Source organism: Typopeltis vanoorti, chromosome 23, assembly GCF_054136105.1.
Source record: "Typopeltis vanoorti isolate ZY-2024b chromosome 23, IOZ_Tvanoo_1.0, whole genome shotgun sequence".
NCBI classification, from domain to species: domain Eukaryota; kingdom Metazoa; phylum Arthropoda; class Arachnida; order Uropygi; family Thelyphonidae; genus Typopeltis; species Typopeltis vanoorti.
Window position 1 is genome coordinate 69,487,486 of NC_143571.1, and position 18,727 is coordinate 69,506,212.

The following is an 18,727-nucleotide window of genomic DNA, read 5'->3' on the forward strand; positions in this document are numbered from 1 at the left end:
TCGTATTTTGTGTTGAATACTATGGCTACTCCTTCTTTTCCTTGATTGTTATTGCCTGAATATAACATTTTGTATTTATTGCTCAGAAAGATCTCACCAGTTTTGGTCTTTTTTGTTTCAGTCACCCCTATTATGTCGATCTGGTACTTATCTAATTCCTCAGCTAGCTCCATTTCTTTGCCATTCAGGCTTCTTACGTTGATAGTACCGATCTTTAACTCTGGCGATGTTGAGTTGGGGTTTGTTTTCAGATTTGTTCCAGTAGCTGACTTTTCGCTGTTCGCCCTGGTTCCCTGGCGAAAACAATGGGGGCCTTGTTTAACCGGGCAACGCCCCAGCCGGCATGAAATTTTGTCATGTTGTACCATCATTTTTTATTTTGGTTTAACCAATAAGAATACAATTTGGTCGGCTAAATCCCAAATTGCGAGCCCATCCTCGTTCGTTCACTATCAAAGTAGATACCCAACAGGGTGCACCACGAGAAGGTGAGGATTGGACATTAGGTCAGAAGCTCTGGTCGGTTCTCCGCATTCCTTTAAAGGCTATGTGGAGGTCTCCTCTCAGTTATACAGCTTTGACCCTTAAGCACCCACACCTGTTATCTATTTCCATATTTAATTTACCATCTTCACTAAAAATCATGCCTAAGTAGCTGAAATGTTTTACTTATTCTATAGGTTCTCCATTCACAATGCAGTTGATATTTTCAGTGCTTCTGCCTATTTTCATTGTCTTTGTCTTGTTATTGCTGACTTTCATGCCATATCTATTACAACAGTTATTCAGTTTAGTAAGGGAATCTTGCAGACTTGTAGCAGATTTATTTAGAAGTATAACATCATCTGCATAAAGCAAAGAGCTGACATTAACATCTCCAATTTTGATATCAGGTTTAATACCACTTTTTCTTCATAATGTGATCCATATAGATAATGAATAACAGAGGGGATAATGTACATCCTTGTCTGACACCAGATTTAACGTTAAACCATCTTCCTGTACTTCCTTCAATTCTGCTGACTTACAACTCAAATAAAGACTAAGTATTGCTTGATATATTTATAAATCCCAAATTGCCAGCCCATACTCGTTCATTCAGTATCCAGGTAGATACCTAACAAGGTGCACCATGAGGTGAGGATTGGACATTAGATCAGAAGCCCTGGTAGGTTCTCCACATTCCTTTAAAGGCTGTGTGGAAGTCTCCTCTCAGTTATACAGCTTTAACCCTTTGGCACCCCTATTTAAGAGATATGATATTATAATATTAGTAATATAAATCTGATATTGTAATATTGTAATATAAATCTGCATAGCGCAAACATTATCAAACAAGAAAACAGTATGATGTAGCACATTTGCAGCAGGATGGTGCATTTACACAATGCACACATTTTGTAAACTCTACTTGGAAGTCGTTTTGATTATGTATACTTAATAAGACGTAGAAAGAAACGTTTTTGAGGCAATTTAGAGGGAAGTAATAGTCAGATGTTATTTGGGAAAATGGGAAAATCCATTAAGCCTCCAACAAGATGTGAGGACATCTTGTTGGAGGCTTAATGGATTGTATACAGCACTCAGAAAGGATTAAAACAGAATTTAATACTTTCTATATTTCTTCTCAGTCACTGAGACATCTTCAGGGATTACAAAAAACCAATGTAACATATACACAAATACTACACAATACTAAGCCCAACCACGTGGGTAACTGTAAAGTCCTATCTAGGTGGAGCGCCCTCTAATGGTTGTAGGTGGCCTGGAATGTAAGGTGGGATCTCTGATGATAAGTGTTCCCCAAATCTTAGGAAGGTTAATGCAACCATATTTATTAAGATTTGGTTGATTTCTGAGAGTTGCTGCTGATTCTAAAAATAGTCTCTCTTTTTTGAATTTGCTGTGGTGGAGCATGGTGGTTTTTTTTCCATGAGATCCTGTGGGTTGTGTTCAAGACATGGTCAGCCAGGCCTGACTGACCATATAATCGTAGTTGCAGATGTATGACTTGTGTTCCTCCAGGCGGATGGTTGCTGATCTGCCTGTCTGTCCAAAGTACTCCAGCTTACAGGAACAGGGTACTTCATAAACTCCAGGCACTGAGAGAGAGGAGGGAGCTGATCATTTGTAGAACGGATAAGGGTAGCAAGTTTTTGGTGGGGCTTAAATGCTGTGTATAGGTTGTACTTTTTTAAAATCGTGACTATTTTTTCTGATATGCCATGGATGTAGGGTATGGTGATGGCATTTCCAAACTCTTTCTGAAGAGAAGACCGGGGAATGGGAAGGAACTGATTATTTTTTTAATACTGTGATTGGTGTAGCCATTGGAGAAGAAAGTGTTGTGTATATGGTCAAGCTCAGTTGTAAGGGTGGGTTCCACTGGAACAAAGATTGTGGGCTCTCTTGGTTAGAGTTTTAATAATGCCATATTGTTGAGTAGGGTGGTGGGAGAGTTTGTGGATGTATCTGCCTGTGTGTGTAGGTTTTCTATATACAGTGAAAGAACGTGTACAGTTAGGAAGGTATGTAACTAAGGTGTCTAGGAAGTGTAAACAATTGTTCTTTTCCTTTTTCATCATAAACTGGATTCTTGGATGTAGGCTGTACCAGATAGAAGGTTTGAGAGGGGCTGAGTCTATGGCCCGTTTTTCAAAATTTTCCATATAAAAATTGGCAAGAGGGGTGAGGGGGGGGGCATGGCAGTTCCCCTCTATCTGCTTGTAGATTTTGTTCTTCCAAGAAAAATAACCAAAATTGATGGCAAAGGAAAAGAGATCTAAGATGTCAGAAGGAAAAACGTTTTCTAAGAGTGTTATTAAGGTATCAATTAAGGGAATATTGGTAAATAGTGAGGAGATGTCAAATCTTACCAATATATCTGTGTTATTTAAGGTTAGATTTTCTCTTAGGGTTTTAAAATGGGTAGAGTTTTTTATATAGGATGTGGAAAGTCCAGTGAGGTGAGGGTCAGAGAGTTGGCCAGCTGTTTTGACAATTTGTAGCAAGGTGCATTAGTGGCATCTACTATAGGTCTTAGTGGGGAATTGGGTTTGTGGATTTTTGGCAAACTGTATATTTGGGGGGGGGGGGACAGAAAAGTTTGGGTTTTTTGTAATGTCCAGAGGCTAGGAAGGCACTTTTTTAAGTAAATTTTTTAATTTTTTGACTTGTGTTTTTGTGGGGTCGTGTTCTAGTGGGATGTAGGTAGATCGATCTTGGAGGAAAATCTCCATTCGATTGTATTCCGTGGCATTACCCTTATCTGCTCTGGTGATGATGATACTTTTTTCTTTCCATAATTTCCTGAGAGTAGTGCGTTGGCCGGACGATAAATTACTTTCTCGTCCAGTCTTTGCCTCCAAAAAGTAATTTATCGTCCAGCCAACACATTTTAGGTTGAAGTGTTCTTTAAAGCATAGGCAGAATAACCTTCATTTCTGAAGCAAAGTCTTTTTAGAGCAGTTTTTCTCCATCTAACTGTATGTAGGTATTGAGCACACGATCTGCTAATCTACAAGGGTGATTCAATAAGTTATGGCCTGACTAGCTTTTAGAGGTGATGGAAAGAAAACATAACAGATAGCACCATCCCCATAGATGGTGCTACCTGTCATGGCACAGTGTTTTAAAATGACACAAATTTTGTATGCCATTTTAAAAGTGTGGCCAGAAACACTTTTAGTGAGGCCGTAAACTTTTGGAACCTACCTCATACTTTGTTCATATTGGTTCATAACTATATATGTCTTATCTTCTTTTCTCCATATATTTTATCTAATAGCTGTTAGTTTGTTTGCAATTAGTGCTTGACACCCTGTATGTGGTTAGATGGAGAAAAGGTAAGATGGCATGATGTGGTAATTTTTGGTGCCTGAAAGGCAAGTTTGTTTTGGAAGTATTTAATGATAATTAGCTCATTCTTTCTGCATTATTGTAATTATGGGATCTGTTTAATTGTAAGGATTGTGTGGGTTTCAAAGCTTTAATTAATTTTTTATTATTATTATGATAAGCTGTATTATACATCATGGCATGATGAATGAAACAATGGTGAGCAATTCAATGTACATGATTTTGTTTCTCGTGGAAAGGCTTAGACGTTGGTTATGCATTTTCGCTATATAATTTAAGGAAATTACAACGTACTAGGATATACATTAAAATAAATTTTAATATATTTCAATATTTTGGCAAAGTCACGTTGCCATTTTCAAGAACTTAAGTACAAGACACGTGCACACAGGCACAACAAAACAGTAAGTGAGGAAGAAGTAGGAAGCTATTATTTATCCTAAAGTCCTGATTGTGCCCTCTTGAATGTTGGTATTCTTGGGCGATTGGGCTGAAGGTCTTCTGATGTAGGTTTCCCAAATTTGAGGAAGTCTCATGCAGCCAAAGTTCTCAGCCCTAAGAAACGATCCAAACCTCAACAAATTTGGCTGCATGAGACTTCCTCAAATTTGGGAAACCTACATCAGAAGACCTTCAGCCCAATCGTCCAAGAATACCATTGTCCGCTAGAGGGCATAATCAGGACTTTAGGAGAAATAATAGCTTCCTACTTCTTCCTCATGTACTGTTTTGTTGTGCCTGCGTGCACGTGTCTTGTACTTAAGTTCTTGAAAATGGCAACGTGACGTTGCCGAAATATTGAAATATATTAAAATTTATTTTAATGTATATCCTAGTACGTTGTAATTTCCTTAAATTATATAGTGAAAATGATTTTGTTTGATGCAGTGTGTGAAATGTATCCACATGCACAGCATTTTAAAATGCTGTGCCATGTTTAACTTCATTAAACGAGAAATTTATGGAAGGAACACAAAACTAGAGAGCAGACGTGTCGCATTTCAATAGCAAATGGTATTTGTGTGAGGAGATTAAGAAGAATGATAGTAGTGAGTTGAAATGCATGAAAATATGATTTGAATTCACAGGTAATTCACGTTATCTTTGGGGGATAATGCAGGATGATAGTGCATATTATCTAGATCAGAAGGTGGAAAAACTGGCCAATACATGCTATATATATATAAGCATAAATAATGCACTTAGGAAAACGAAATATGAGGGACGAAAGAAAATGCTTAATGTTTGGAATGTGAAATTCTGAATATGGATGTTGTATTTCTGTTGAAATTCAGAATATGTGGTGGTATGGTCACTTAAACAGAATGGGAGAGGAAAGATTATCAAACAGAAATATAAGATCTGATAATATTGGAGTCTTGACAGGTAACAGACTGATTTGCAGGACAATTGTAGATAGGAAGTTAGTAATGATGTAGATTTTTCATGTAGTACTATCATATCCTGTACACTCCTTGAGAGTATATACTAGGAATTTGATGATGATGACTAGGTTAGAACACAGAGTCTCCAAAGGGTAGTTTCTAACGTAGTCATCATTATTGTTAATTGATAACAATCAGAATTGTTACCACTTTTAGTAGAAGTATTAGCTAGTCTTTCCTCTCTTCTGTGTTTTTTTACTCATGAGTAAAAGTTTATTACTCACATTCAATGTCTTGTTTATAATATTGACATGCAGGACAAGTAGGGTATTATTTTTCTCTATTTCCACTGCCAATTGAAAAGATTTAATTGTATTTTTTTGGGGGGTGTCGGTTTAAGACATACAAATGTGTACTGGTCTTCCAGACTGAAGGGCTATTCTAAGATGTTATCACTGCACTGTTACCTGGATTTTGATTTTGTAGACAATTGCACTGAGGCTGGTTTGTAATTTTCATTTATTTATTGATTATTTTTTAATGTGACTCATGCCTCTGAAAGGTTTACTGTACTGCAAGTGGACTATGGGTTAGATCAGTGCTTTCCAAACTTTTCATGTTGGTGACACACTTTTTAAACAAACATAATTTTGCGGCACAGTAATTCAGTCTGATGTGCCTCTCATGGGTCACGTGGCCAGATCAGATGTAGTTTAAGCATATGCTTTTACAATTATATTTTGTATAACTTTTAGAAGGTTTATTTAAAAATCTCTTCCTGTTCATCTGATACCGGGTTAATAAAAATTCACTATTTATAGTAAGTGATTAATCACTTACTATAAATTAATCCTTTTAAAACTGATCCCATTATTACTATAACAAGCAACTCCTTTTGATATTTGATAAGATCAAATATCAAAGTGATGGTTGCATGCAAGTCGGTAGACTCAGGGAGGGGGTTCTGAGCGGTTGACCAAATATCTTCTTTAACGGCGCTAACTAAAATCATACTGGTACTTTGCGAAATGGATTCCACTGTAGAAATTTTCAACGATTATTCTGTTTAACGCTTTATGTTCGCGTGACACACCTTCACACTGCAGCCAACACACTAACGTGTGGCGACACACAGTTTGTGAAGCTCTGGGTTAGATAGTCTAGGAACGCTAAGCGAAAATATCTATACGTTTTCAAGCTACTCTTCAAGTTTTCGATTAGCGCAGTGATGGTTTCACATTATGCACTGAAAGGAATTATAGACATGTTAACACGAGAATATTTTAATATTTGCCAAATATTTCAGTCTGAAACTAACAGACTATCTTCAGTCGCTACATAGGAACAGTTTTTAACAAGGTGGAATACTAACAATTGATCATTCAAAAGTAGAATGAGCCGCATGATGTTACATTGCTAAGCATTAAAGAGAGGAAAAATTTTATCAGAGTGATGATTAAATTATAGGTATTAATTCACAATTTCATATAATAATCTTAATTTATAAATAACACTAGACTAATGTAGGAATTAAAAGTCTCAATTAAAAAAATAAATAAATAAAAATAAAAATTTTAATGTGTTATCCTGATTAAACTCTCCCATATTTTTGATAAGGATATACAGTCATTTCGATTCAAGTTAGGACGTTGAAGTAAGGCCTCAGCACTCTCTTTGAATAGGCATTCAAATTTATAGCGACATTTGTGTAGAAGGCAAGTCTCGGACCAGAGGATGTTGTGGCTTGTCTCTATCCAGTGCTGAGCCAATCCAGACTTATTGGATTTGTTGTGCCGAATGTATGATTGATGTTCTTGAATTCTTTTTTCTATAGAGCTTCCTGTTTGTCCAAAGTAGGACAGATTGCAGTTACAAGGAACTTGATACACACCAGGCAGAGACATAGTTGAGTTTTATCTTTAGAAGAGGGGAAATAGGTAGATATTTTGTTAATAGGTATATAAGTGGCTTTTAAATCATATTTCTTCAGAATTCTTGAAATCGGTTCTGAAATCCTGAAAATATATGGAATTGGAACTTGACGTATTAATTCTTTGTTGTTCTGGATTCGATTGTAGGAATCATCTACAATCTAAAGACATCAGTAGCATTCATGCCACAGTGGGATTCGAAATTACAGATTTTTAGTTGCTAAGTGTAAACCAGTGGTTCCCAACCTTTTTCCACTTGTGTACCCCTTTTAAACCCATTTCTATAAATTTTACTCTTGTTTTTAAAATAGTTGTTTTTAAATACTGACATTTATTGTTCCATAACTAAGTCGGTGGCTTTCATCGATGAGTCTTTGGACCCTGGGTGTGTTATGTAATAATAATAGTAACTAACGTTTTGCATTTTGTTTACTTTACTTGTTTTTCTGCCATTACTGATTAGCTTTCGTGTACCCCTGAGCAGCCTAGCATGTACCCCCAGGGGTATGCATACCACTGGTTGAGAACCGATGGTATAGACAATCAGTTGGGCAGAATAGAATAAAATACCTTTAAGACATTGTCTGTATAACTCAACTACATCTGGTAAAAAAAAAGTTCAGCTTGAGCTTAAACTAGGGTGTCTTCTCTTGACACTGCAATGAATAAGAGTACTATAACTAGGTCAGTAAGGCAGTTTTAATTTTGTGTGTTGATGTGTCTTAAGTATTTTGTAAGATTATAATATACTCTTGGCTGTATATATATTACAGCTAAGAGTTAAAAGCAGTTTATTTTAGCAAATGAGTCAACACATCTGAGATATACAAGTAACTAGTTTGAATGTTAAATAATAGGATGCAGTTTTATTAATTTGTAAAAAAGTATCTCTACCAACCTTTGGAAAGGTCCCAACAGGTGTAATGAAACTTATATAATATGTTCTATGGTTACATATGCAGGTCAGAAATCTCATCTGTTATGATATATACATGCTTCTCTACTCGTGTACACAAATTATGAATCTCATTTGTTATAACTTCCTTTTTGTAGTTGATGAAGCAGGAATAACAGTTGATGATCCTCGTAAATGTGTATTGTGTAGTCAACTTGGAGATGATGAGCCACCTGTGAGTACTAATTTTATAAATACATTTTTTGTTTGTATTTAACTATTTAATTCATGTTTTTAGTCAGTATATGTCAAACCCACAGCAAATTTATAAATTGATTTGCAAGTTTGTTATTTTTATATACTGGGACGGACAGTTAAAAACTATAAATACTTTTATGTATATAATTAAAAATTAAATTCATTATGTGTATAATTAAAAACTATAAATGCTTGTGTGTGTTATACTGTAAGTCACAGTTTTTATTTTAATTTAAAATGCCATACGGTTCATAATGTATGATTGATGATACCGCTTTAGCATGTAGTCAGAGAAGATTTAGTTGACTGAAATATTTTGTGAATACTCCTCATTCACTTGATTTCTGGGGTAGTTTTTATTATTTCTTGATAATGAATGTCTGCTCAACATGGATAAAGTTGATGAGCTGTTGTTTTTTTTTTTGGTTGTTTTTAAATTATATGGCTGTAGCAATTAAGACTATGAAACCAGTATATTATGTCTGTTAATTATATGTGTTCTTCTGGCCAGTTTATCAGGAGGAACAGTCTTGCTGCCTCTTTATTACACTGCAATTTATCTTCAGTTGTTTGTGACCAAATAAAATTCATATTTGTGAAAATACGTTACTCACAAATATGAATGCTATCAGATCTTTATAAACATTTATAAAAGGTTATCAAAATTTGAAAAATTTTGGTTTTATCCAGAATTGAAATATTAAATACCGGTAAGTGCATGCTGGAATTGATTTTCTTCACAGAGATGAGAAAATTGAATCACATTTTCAGGAACATCGAAATCTTCATAAAAATGCATCTGTAGATTTTTCACATATGTAGAGAGACTCAGGTGTTGGCAATATCTGAAAATTAGATTTATCATCATCTAGTGTACCTCCTTATCCTTGTTTATTGTAATTCAACACAGTTTCCTGTGTTTCCTTGGGAAGATTTCTTCCAAATTGGCCTAATATATGTTTATCTCTGATTTGAACTTCTAACCCATGTGACTTCATCAATCTATCCATATGTTGGTTTTTATCTAAATCTTTTCTTGTCATTTCTGCTTCAGTCACCTATTTTGTTAATCTTTTAGTTTTTATTTTGTTTATGCAACATACTATCCCAGCCCAGATGAGCTCTGCTTTCAAATTCTTGAATATTAATAATCATGTTTTTTCTGATATCTTCTGGTTAATTATGATTCTGTCATTGCTGCCACCATATGTTTACTCTCCTGATTATTCTCAGACTGGGTTTCAACTAGTTCCACCGAGAAGTAAAAGGTATGTTGTTTTACTGAAGTTAGTATATTTGCATCATAAATTTGCATAAGTAAAATGCACTGAATTTTGATTATTTTGATTTTTGACAGATTTTGGCTAAATATGTCATAAGACTTTTCTTTTTTTTTTTTTTTTTTTTAACCAACTAATCAATCTTAGATGGTTCCAAAATCATTTACATCCCTATATTTGATGTGTTGTTGTTGTTGTGGGCGGAAGTCCACATGCAGAGTGGTTGCTTGACCCACAGAATGAAAGTAACACATGCAGCAACCTGGTTGTGGTATTTGATTCTTGGCATAACAAAGGGTATCCTGCAGGTGGTCTTTAGTCCAATACACTAATGAACCAGTAAAGGAAAAGTATGTTATTAGATCTCATTTGACTTTTGTTTATAGGTTTTTATGATTTTGCTAATTAAGATTTTCATGGGATTGTTCATACTATCGACAGCTGAAGTAGAGGGGTGCTGAGTTGAATTTTTTTGGGTCTCATCTGAAGTGATTTATCATAGTGCAGCTTTGGCTTATTAAGGATTTCTTTGGTTTGATCTTGTTGCATAATCTTTTTAAGAACTGCTGTTTCTTTTTTGTGAAATACTGCTTTTAGAGGAATTTGATTGCATAAGAATGTTGACTACATTTCAGAAAACATTGATAGCAGCTGAGGTTGATTGTATACCACATAATTTCTAATGTGGGTACAGTGCCAAAGTTAAGAATTTGTTGAAATCTTTGATAGCTTCACTTCATATGTTAGTATAATAAATTTAGTTTAATCCTTACCAAGTGAAAAATAAACTTTCAACATCTTTCTCTAAATCCAGAGTAATTTGTTAAAAAAGGGTGGCACACCATTTGGCAACTCCTATAGGTAGAGATGACCTGCTAATGCTTCTGCCTGGTATCTCAACTTGGGCCTGGCTCCCACTGAAGAGACCTCAATAAAGGTCGAAACTAGTCTGGGTAGTGGCCCATCTCTTAATGCATAACATTAGACATATCCGCAAAGAGATGTGTTTTGCATTATAGGAGATACTGAGACAGGAGTGTTGGTAACTTGCTCCACCTTTGCAACAAGTTGCCCTGGTGTTGTACCACCTTACCGCAGTCCTGAAGATACTTTCAGGCACAAACTTTGTTTGCTCACACTTGGATAAAGGAGTAAACTAAATTTATTATACTCTAACCAAGTGAAAAATAAACTTTCAACATTCATATGTTAGTATTATTTAATTCATAACTAAAATTCCAAAATGCCCATGATCAGCATCTTTTCATATTTTTTTATATGACAGCTCTTAAATCTTTAAATTATTTTTGCTGTAATGTCAGCAATGCTATAAAAGGTAGAACACAATTCTGTACTTAAAATTTCATACATTTCCTTATATAGAGTGTGAATATGTAGTTAAGCTTTATTGATCTTGAAAAGCATAGAATAAAGTACCAAGGAAAAGCTGTTGAAAGCAGTATATTTTCATATTGTAAATGGAACTTTATATAATATAATAAATGTATTGTACTTAAGTTCTAAATTGGCTGTTAAGATTAATTGGGTATATAGAAAGACATTTAGATGTAAAATGAAATGCCGAGGTAGTTGTATGCTCTTTCAACTGAGTCTTTTACAGATTCCACCACCTATGAAAGGCTGTAAACTCTTAGAAACAATAGTACTGTACATAGGCTAATGGTTAGATAATCCAGGAGCCAAGCCCTAAAGATCAAATATGGAACCTGGAACCCTTGGAACTAAATATCAAGATATAAGCAGATGACATAATGATAAAAGAAAAAAAAAACAGTAGCAGAAAGACTTAAGGGAAAAATATGATTTCATGCTTGCACCATTTTCATCTAGATTTACAAACCATTGTCAGTATATGTAGACAAAAAGAGATAAATAAAATTAGAACAATTAAAATGGAAGTACATGTTGACAATGTATGATATTAACTGTAAGAGGATAATTCTATCTACAACTATTAGAATTCAAAGAAACATTTAGATAAATACTACTTGAAACACATGCATGAGGAATATTACTTAGGATGACTTCCCAAAATTGTAAAAGTTTAAGACAGTCTTTTTTTGTTAATGTTCAGTCTATAAATGTGTGTTTCACAACTTTGTTTGTATAATCTATCAAAAAATAAATTTGTGTAAGACAGAAGTTTTATTCCAGTGAATTCTATGCCTAGTGGATAAGGTATGGCTGACGAATTCAGTCTAATGAAGTGGAACATAATCTTGATGTTCTTTTAGATGAATCTGATGATAAAGGCCACATGAGCACTGGATTCTGTAAACTCCAAGATGAGAAAGAGAGGATATTTTTGTTTCAGAGAGTCTGGGAAGAATTTATTTCAAGCTGGACAGAAGAAACTTGTAAGTCGATTGGCAAAGAAGTCTCGCATTTCTCTCTTACACTCCCTTTACATATAGAATGGAATTCTAGAAACTTTTTGAGCAGGATTAGGATGGAGGCCATAGTTATTAATTATTTTGTTATTGTATCAATCAGAGATTAAAGGAGCTCTGATATAGGACAGTTATTTATTTAAAAGAAAACCATTAGGGCATAGTTTATGTCCACAGTGAACTAATATTTTAATCACACCATATTTCTGACATAGGTGATGATGTGAAGCAGCATTGATGTATTTACCAATATGAGGTCTTTTTCAGTATACAGAGAGCTATGGACCGCCATTAGGTTGACCTAAATGAGAATGTCCAAAAAAGAAAGGCATTTGTTGTCTTTTAGTTCAATGGTAAGTTTAATTCTTGGGTTTATAGAATTAATATAGAAATTCATGAAGTTCTAAAAAGGAAGAGTTCCAGACAACAAAAATGTTATCAACATATCTGTCCCAGATAAAGTCTTAAGAATATTTTGTTCAAATTATTCCATATTTAGGGTCTTCTTTTTCCAACTCTAGCAGATTATTATGTGGACTAGGAGAAACATGGAAGCATTAGAGGGAGGGGAGGTGAACAAATAGCATCATTTGCAGAATCATATTAAACATGAGGATATTAAGAAGGAATATCACACTCTTACCATTCAAGAATGAGAGCTAATATCAGGTGATATATGGTCACTTAAATAGAATGGGATAGGAAAGATTAGCAAAGCATATGTTTGATGCCAAGATGTGGAAGAGAAGACCTAGAAGAAAACTAAGTGGACTGACTAGTTAAAAGTGCTTTAGAAGACAAAAGTATGTGATCTGACAATATATTAGTCTTGACAGATAAACAAACTAATATGCAGATTGGTAGGAAGCAAATCATAATGCAAACTTTTTACATACACCCGTTAAGGGTACATATCAGGAATTTGTGATGATTATTCTTATCTCAAGAATAACAGCCAGCCTGGGTTGGCTTATAGGTTAATGTATCCATTCTCTAACCACTGGACTTCAGCTAAGAATCCTGCTATGTGCATGGATGTTTGGGATTGTCTTTTGGTAAGAGATGAATTTCATTCCCCAGTGAATTTATCATTTATTATAGATCTCTAGAGCAGTGTTTCTCCCATGATACTAATGTGCTATTAGTTTACAACCTTTTGTGGGTTGGAGCATCTTAAACATAAAAATAATAATAAATAAAACATGATTATCATGGTTGGGATTTGATTTTGTTGTGTGATTTTCTGTTGCACAGTTATTCAACTTTCATTTTTTTTTAAAATATAGTGCTGTGCTGAATGGATGTGCAGGTTTTTTTTTCATTTCAGATATGTAATAATAATGACTAACAGGATTTATATTTTAGGCTTGTGGTCGTTTATTGTACTGCGGTCAGGATGACTGGATCCACATTAACTGTGCTTATTGGTCTGCAGAGGTATTTGAAGAAGTGGATGGCTCTTTACAAAATGTACATCCTGCCATATCCAGAGGAAGGCTAATGGTATTCTGTTTTAATAAGACACGTACTGTGTGTGTGTGTGTGTGTGTGTGTGTGTGTGTGTGTGTGTGTGTGTGTGTGTGTGTGTGTGTGTGTGTGTGTGTGTGTGAAAAGTTTATTTTATTGATATATGACATTTAAAATATCAACCACATATGCATTTTCATATTTTTGCAGATGGGACATCTGCAAAAATATGAAATCCATGTCTAAAAGACATGGACCATCCAATGTACAAAGACTAAGATTTAATTCCATATTTTGAAGAAAAAATATTACCAATAAAATGAATTCTGATTTCCAGAATTCATTTTATTGGTAATATTTTCATCTTAAGAGTATTAACTCATAACACCACAAAAATAATAAATATGATAAGTTATTGTTTATCATATTTATCATAATTTTTCATATTTATAATAGTTGCAGGCATAATACCCATAACATAACAATATCCTTTTGTTGGAAAGACATGGGTTCAGTCCTATCTAGGTTGTGAAGAACATATGTAGTTTTGCTTCTGGGAAAAAAAAAAAAAAATTCACCTTTTTCATTCCACAAAACAGGCAAACCAGCCAAAAGAAAACACTTTATACAGACAAAAGTATACAGGCATAGAATATAAAGTGAATATGCTTGCATGGCACAGTGCGGATCAGCATAAGATTTGGGTTCATGGCGTGAATAAGCATAACACAGAATAAGTGTAAACATGCAGCATAAGCATACCACAGAACAGAATTTACATCATTCCACTTGAAACTGCCTTCCAATGAAAAAGTTTATCTTCATGTTTCGTGTTGAATGCTATCGCTGCTTCTTGATTTCCTTAATTCTTATTTTCTGAATATAACATCCTATGCTTATTATTTAATGAGATATCACCTGTTTTTGTCTTCTTTGTAAATCACCCACAGTATCTGAAAAAGTGATTGCAGTTCAGATGTAGATCACAGTTCACTATTTGGTGATCCCTATCTGAAAGATCACCATATGTTATTAATATAATAAATATGTTATTAGAGATCATGTTTGTCTCTAGTACCGGAGTTCTAGCTTTTTCCTTCTTGTCACCACTTCTTTTTTGTATTTAGTGAAACCAGCATCCTTTAGGGGAATAATTAGTCTACTATATGTAGAGACATATATCTTTTATTCAAAGATGCAATAAACTAAACTAAAAATTTAAATGGCTGTTAAAGTAGTTAGTTCAGATAGAAAAACAGAATGATATGATTCAGGTGACTTGTTAATCAGCTAGTTTGTAATCTTGTGGCCTACTCTATCAAGGTACATGCCCACACAAAGAAAATTTACATCTGAAAATTATAAAAAGATCCATTAGAAAGGGATAAGATATGGGATACCAGGAATAATCTAGATAGGAAACAGTAATTTCCTTTATGTATATTGATATTTTATTTAATCCTATGTGAAGGAATGTCTAATGAATAGTTTACCAGTTCTGACTTATATGTATTTCTTACGTTCTTCAAGACAAATGTTTAGAGATCTCTCTCTATAGCAGTCAAATTGCAGGCATGGGCATTGTATACACTCCTAGATATACTTATTAAAGGACGGTGTTTTCATTGGACAGAGAAATAAGGGTTATCAATTTGATGTTCAGTTTAAAAATGTTGTGGTCTATGTTTATTTATCCCCTTCGCTGTCTTTTTTTTTTTTTTTTTTTTTTTTTTTTTTTTTTTTTTTTCCAGATATCTAAATTAGATATAATAGTGAACATTGAACATAGTAGTACAGTCATCCCACATAGTTGCTAAGTAATTATTTAAATGCAAATATCCTTACTAAAACTACAGTCTGAATCAGCTTTCCACAAAAAAGAAATAACAGCACTAAATAAATACACACAAAAGAAAAAGATTTGGAAATTCCTGAAGGGGAATAAAAAGTTACTTCTTGGCATAAATAGATCAAATAAGCTGAAGATTTACACATTCATTTACTCCAGATATATGGCATCTCATCTCCAAAAGATGCACATATTCAGTACCTTCTACCCCTCTTTAAATAATTTGTGGCAAACTCATAGGACAACAGGAGTAGTTTTGTTATAGCAGATGGTTTTACTATAGTGAATTGCCTTTAAATTAGCATTGTGCTTATAGGCTTTTGGTTGAGACTTATTATTAGTTGTTATAAGGAGATAGTTGCTTATAAGATTTTATCAATTAGAACCCCCCCCCCCCCCCTCCACACATATTCACACACATCATCTCTATCCTTTTTTTATAAAGAAAGATTCTGTTCATTTTAAAACTATATTTAAAAGCACTTCATCCTCAAAAATTCAGATATGGTTGGTGTTGAATATAAGATCATATTTGTAAACATCTTTATTTACTGGTGCCATTAAAAATAAACACGTAATCATTAGCGCAACTTACATTTTTGAATTATTCAAATTCATTGCATAATATGCAGATTATTTTACATGGAAAGCTAAAAATATTGATGGGGTGGTGATAGACAGAGTTGACGTTTTAGAGGGCACATTGCTAAAGTTGCTAAGTTAGTTCATAAGCTTACTTTGCTGTCGAAGAACACACAAACAAATAGAGATAAAAGGAAGTTGTTATTCCTCTTTATAAGGTATGTTCACATTACCTTGATACGTTCACATCTAGATTACTGTGGTCAGGTCTCCTACTAACAATACTTTCCAGGGATGATCTCTTGTTCAGCACCCTCTAGCCAAGTTGTTGAAACATTTCCTCTGCATCAATCCTATAAAATCCTTTAAGTAATAAATTAAAGACCCCAAGAAATTATATACTTGGTTTAATCCTTTATCCAAGTGTAAGTAAACAAAGTTTGTGCCTGAAGTATTTTCAGGACGGGGGCAACTCCTATAAGGAAGCTAAGTTTTAAAACATTTAAGTAACTTAAATGTTTCTATCATATTCCCTCTTTTTCACCTATCAGCTAACTTGTGCAATCCACATCCTCAATTTATCCTCATAAGGTACATTCCACAGATCACTCACCAACTTGGTCACTGGCCTCTGAATCTTCTCTACCACTTCTACTCCTGGGTTTCTTGGGAATGAGGAAGTGGTAGAGAAAGATTCAGAGGCCAGTGACCAAGTTGGTGAGTGATCTGTGGAATGTACCTTATGAGGATAAATTGAGGATGTGGATTGCACAAGTTAGCTGATAGGTGAAAAAGAGGGAATATGATAGAAACATTTAAGTTACTTAAATGTTTTAAAACTTAGCTTCCTTATATGAGTTGCCCCAGTCCTGAAAATACTTCAGGCATAAACTTTGTTTACTTACACTTGGATAAAGGATTAAACCAAGTATATAATTTCTTGGTATCTTTAATTTATTACTTAAAGGGTTTTATAGGATTGATGATCTCTTATTCAGCACCCTCTAGCCAAGTTGCTGAAATGTTTCAGCAACTTGGCTAGAGGGTGCTGAATAAGAGATCATCCCTGGAAAGTATTGTTAGTAGGGGTGTGAGGAGTAGATTTTTCTCTTGGAGAGTTGTGAATGAATGGAATGGATTACCAGTGTCAGTTGTAAGCACTTTGTCTGTTAATGGGTTCAAGGGTATGAAAGATTTTGTGGCTAGTTTGGGTCTCTCACAGAATCTTTGGACTGCATAGAGGTATCCATACAGTAATAATAATAATGATATATATATACCTAATGAGATTCTCCTCTCCCTACCACTCAAAAAAAATTTCAACACAGCTATATTCAAAACCTTTAGTGTAGCTGTACTACATAGGTGATGAGTTTATTATTTTGCCAAATGGCCCAGACACATTAGATACATTTTAGGGCATTTAAACAGTGTGTCCTAAAACACACTTCACTATAGAAAAAGAATCAAATAACTATATCTCTTCAGTTTGCTTCAATTTTACTGATTTTAGCATGTGGGTCTGACAGATGTTTGATTGTTTTATTTTAAATTTAGATGTCAGATTCACATATTATAATTGGCATTTTAGTGTTGGTAGTATTTTTAGCTAATTTTCTCACTTTTACTCCACATAATTTATTCTATTGGCTTGCTGTTATCTGCTTACTAATAATTTAATTTGTCAACTTCACTAAAATTATCCCTAAATTGCTGAAATGTTCTTATTTATATAGTCCTCTACTGATGAATGCATTTGATGGTTTTCACATTCCTCTCTTTTTATCATAGTGTTTTGTCATAACTGATTTTCATACCAAATTTATTACATTAGTTATTCACTTCAGTTAAAAACTTTTGAAGACTGGTAGTGGACTTATTTAAGAGTATGGCATTTGTATGATATTTCCAGTTTTAATACCATGCTTTTTCATAATGCGTTTCATAGTGTTCACAAGTAATAGATTGTTGATAGGAGATTAATAATAATGTAAACTTAATCATATAGTGCTGTCATGGTACCCTAAATATCCCTTGAAGGTACATATCAGGAAATTGATGATGATGCTCTTTCATAATGTGATCCATAAAAATGATTAACAGCGAAGATGGCATGCTCTCTTCTCTGAGACCTGGTTTTATATCAAACCATCTTTCTTACTTCAATTCGAATGCGTGGATGAAGGCTATTGATCCGTTGTAGGAAAGTGATAAGTTCATTTCAGAATGAGGCCAAACAACAAAAATATCATCAACATAACGAAACCAGTAAGAGGGTTGGGGATGAATGAATGAGAACAAGGTATCTTCCAAATGGTTCAAAAAATAGTTTGCCAAAGGTGGAGACAGAGGACTCTCTCTCTCTAAGATATCTTCATTCCACTGAAAACCAGATGATTAGATCTCACACAGTAGTTCCTATGTGTGGACTGATCAAGGCTTTATATAAAGGATCCATAACTTCATTGCTTCTGCACGGCAAGGTCCTCCTGATCATTGTGATGGTGTCACAAGTTTAGCAATGTGGACACCTGAACTTTATACCTTTTTATCCTACTCAAAACTAATTTGTAATCACTTCCTGTATTCCTTTTCCTGAACCAGTTTGAAGATATCACTATCAACAATATCACAATCACTAAGACTTCTTATGGCTTCTCTCCATGTGGATTTATACATATCCCTATATTAGATTATGGTGCTTAGTAATTACCATCAATGTTCTAAATAGATTCCATTGGCTGCTTATTATTAGGTATGCCTTTTTCTCTAAATTTTTCTCAGAACTTTTCTGTATAATCCAAGATTCAT

The 18,727-nt window shown here is 34.2% G+C and overlaps 1 protein-coding gene across 1 annotated transcript in view; it reads left to right on the forward strand.

Moving 5' to 3' along the window:
- The window catches only part of LOC150093938 (histone-lysine N-methyltransferase 2A-like), a 294,597-nt gene that overhangs the window by 60,891 nt on the left and 214,979 nt on the right, over positions 1 to 18,727 (forward strand). The window contains exons 5-6 of the mRNA XM_090412869.1: positions 8,228 to 8,304; positions 13,384 to 13,521. Coding sequence (XP_090268995.1) covers positions 8,228 to 8,304; positions 13,384 to 13,521 — 215 coding nt within the window. The remainder of the gene's footprint in view (positions 1 to 8,227; positions 8,305 to 13,383; positions 13,522 to 18,727) is intronic.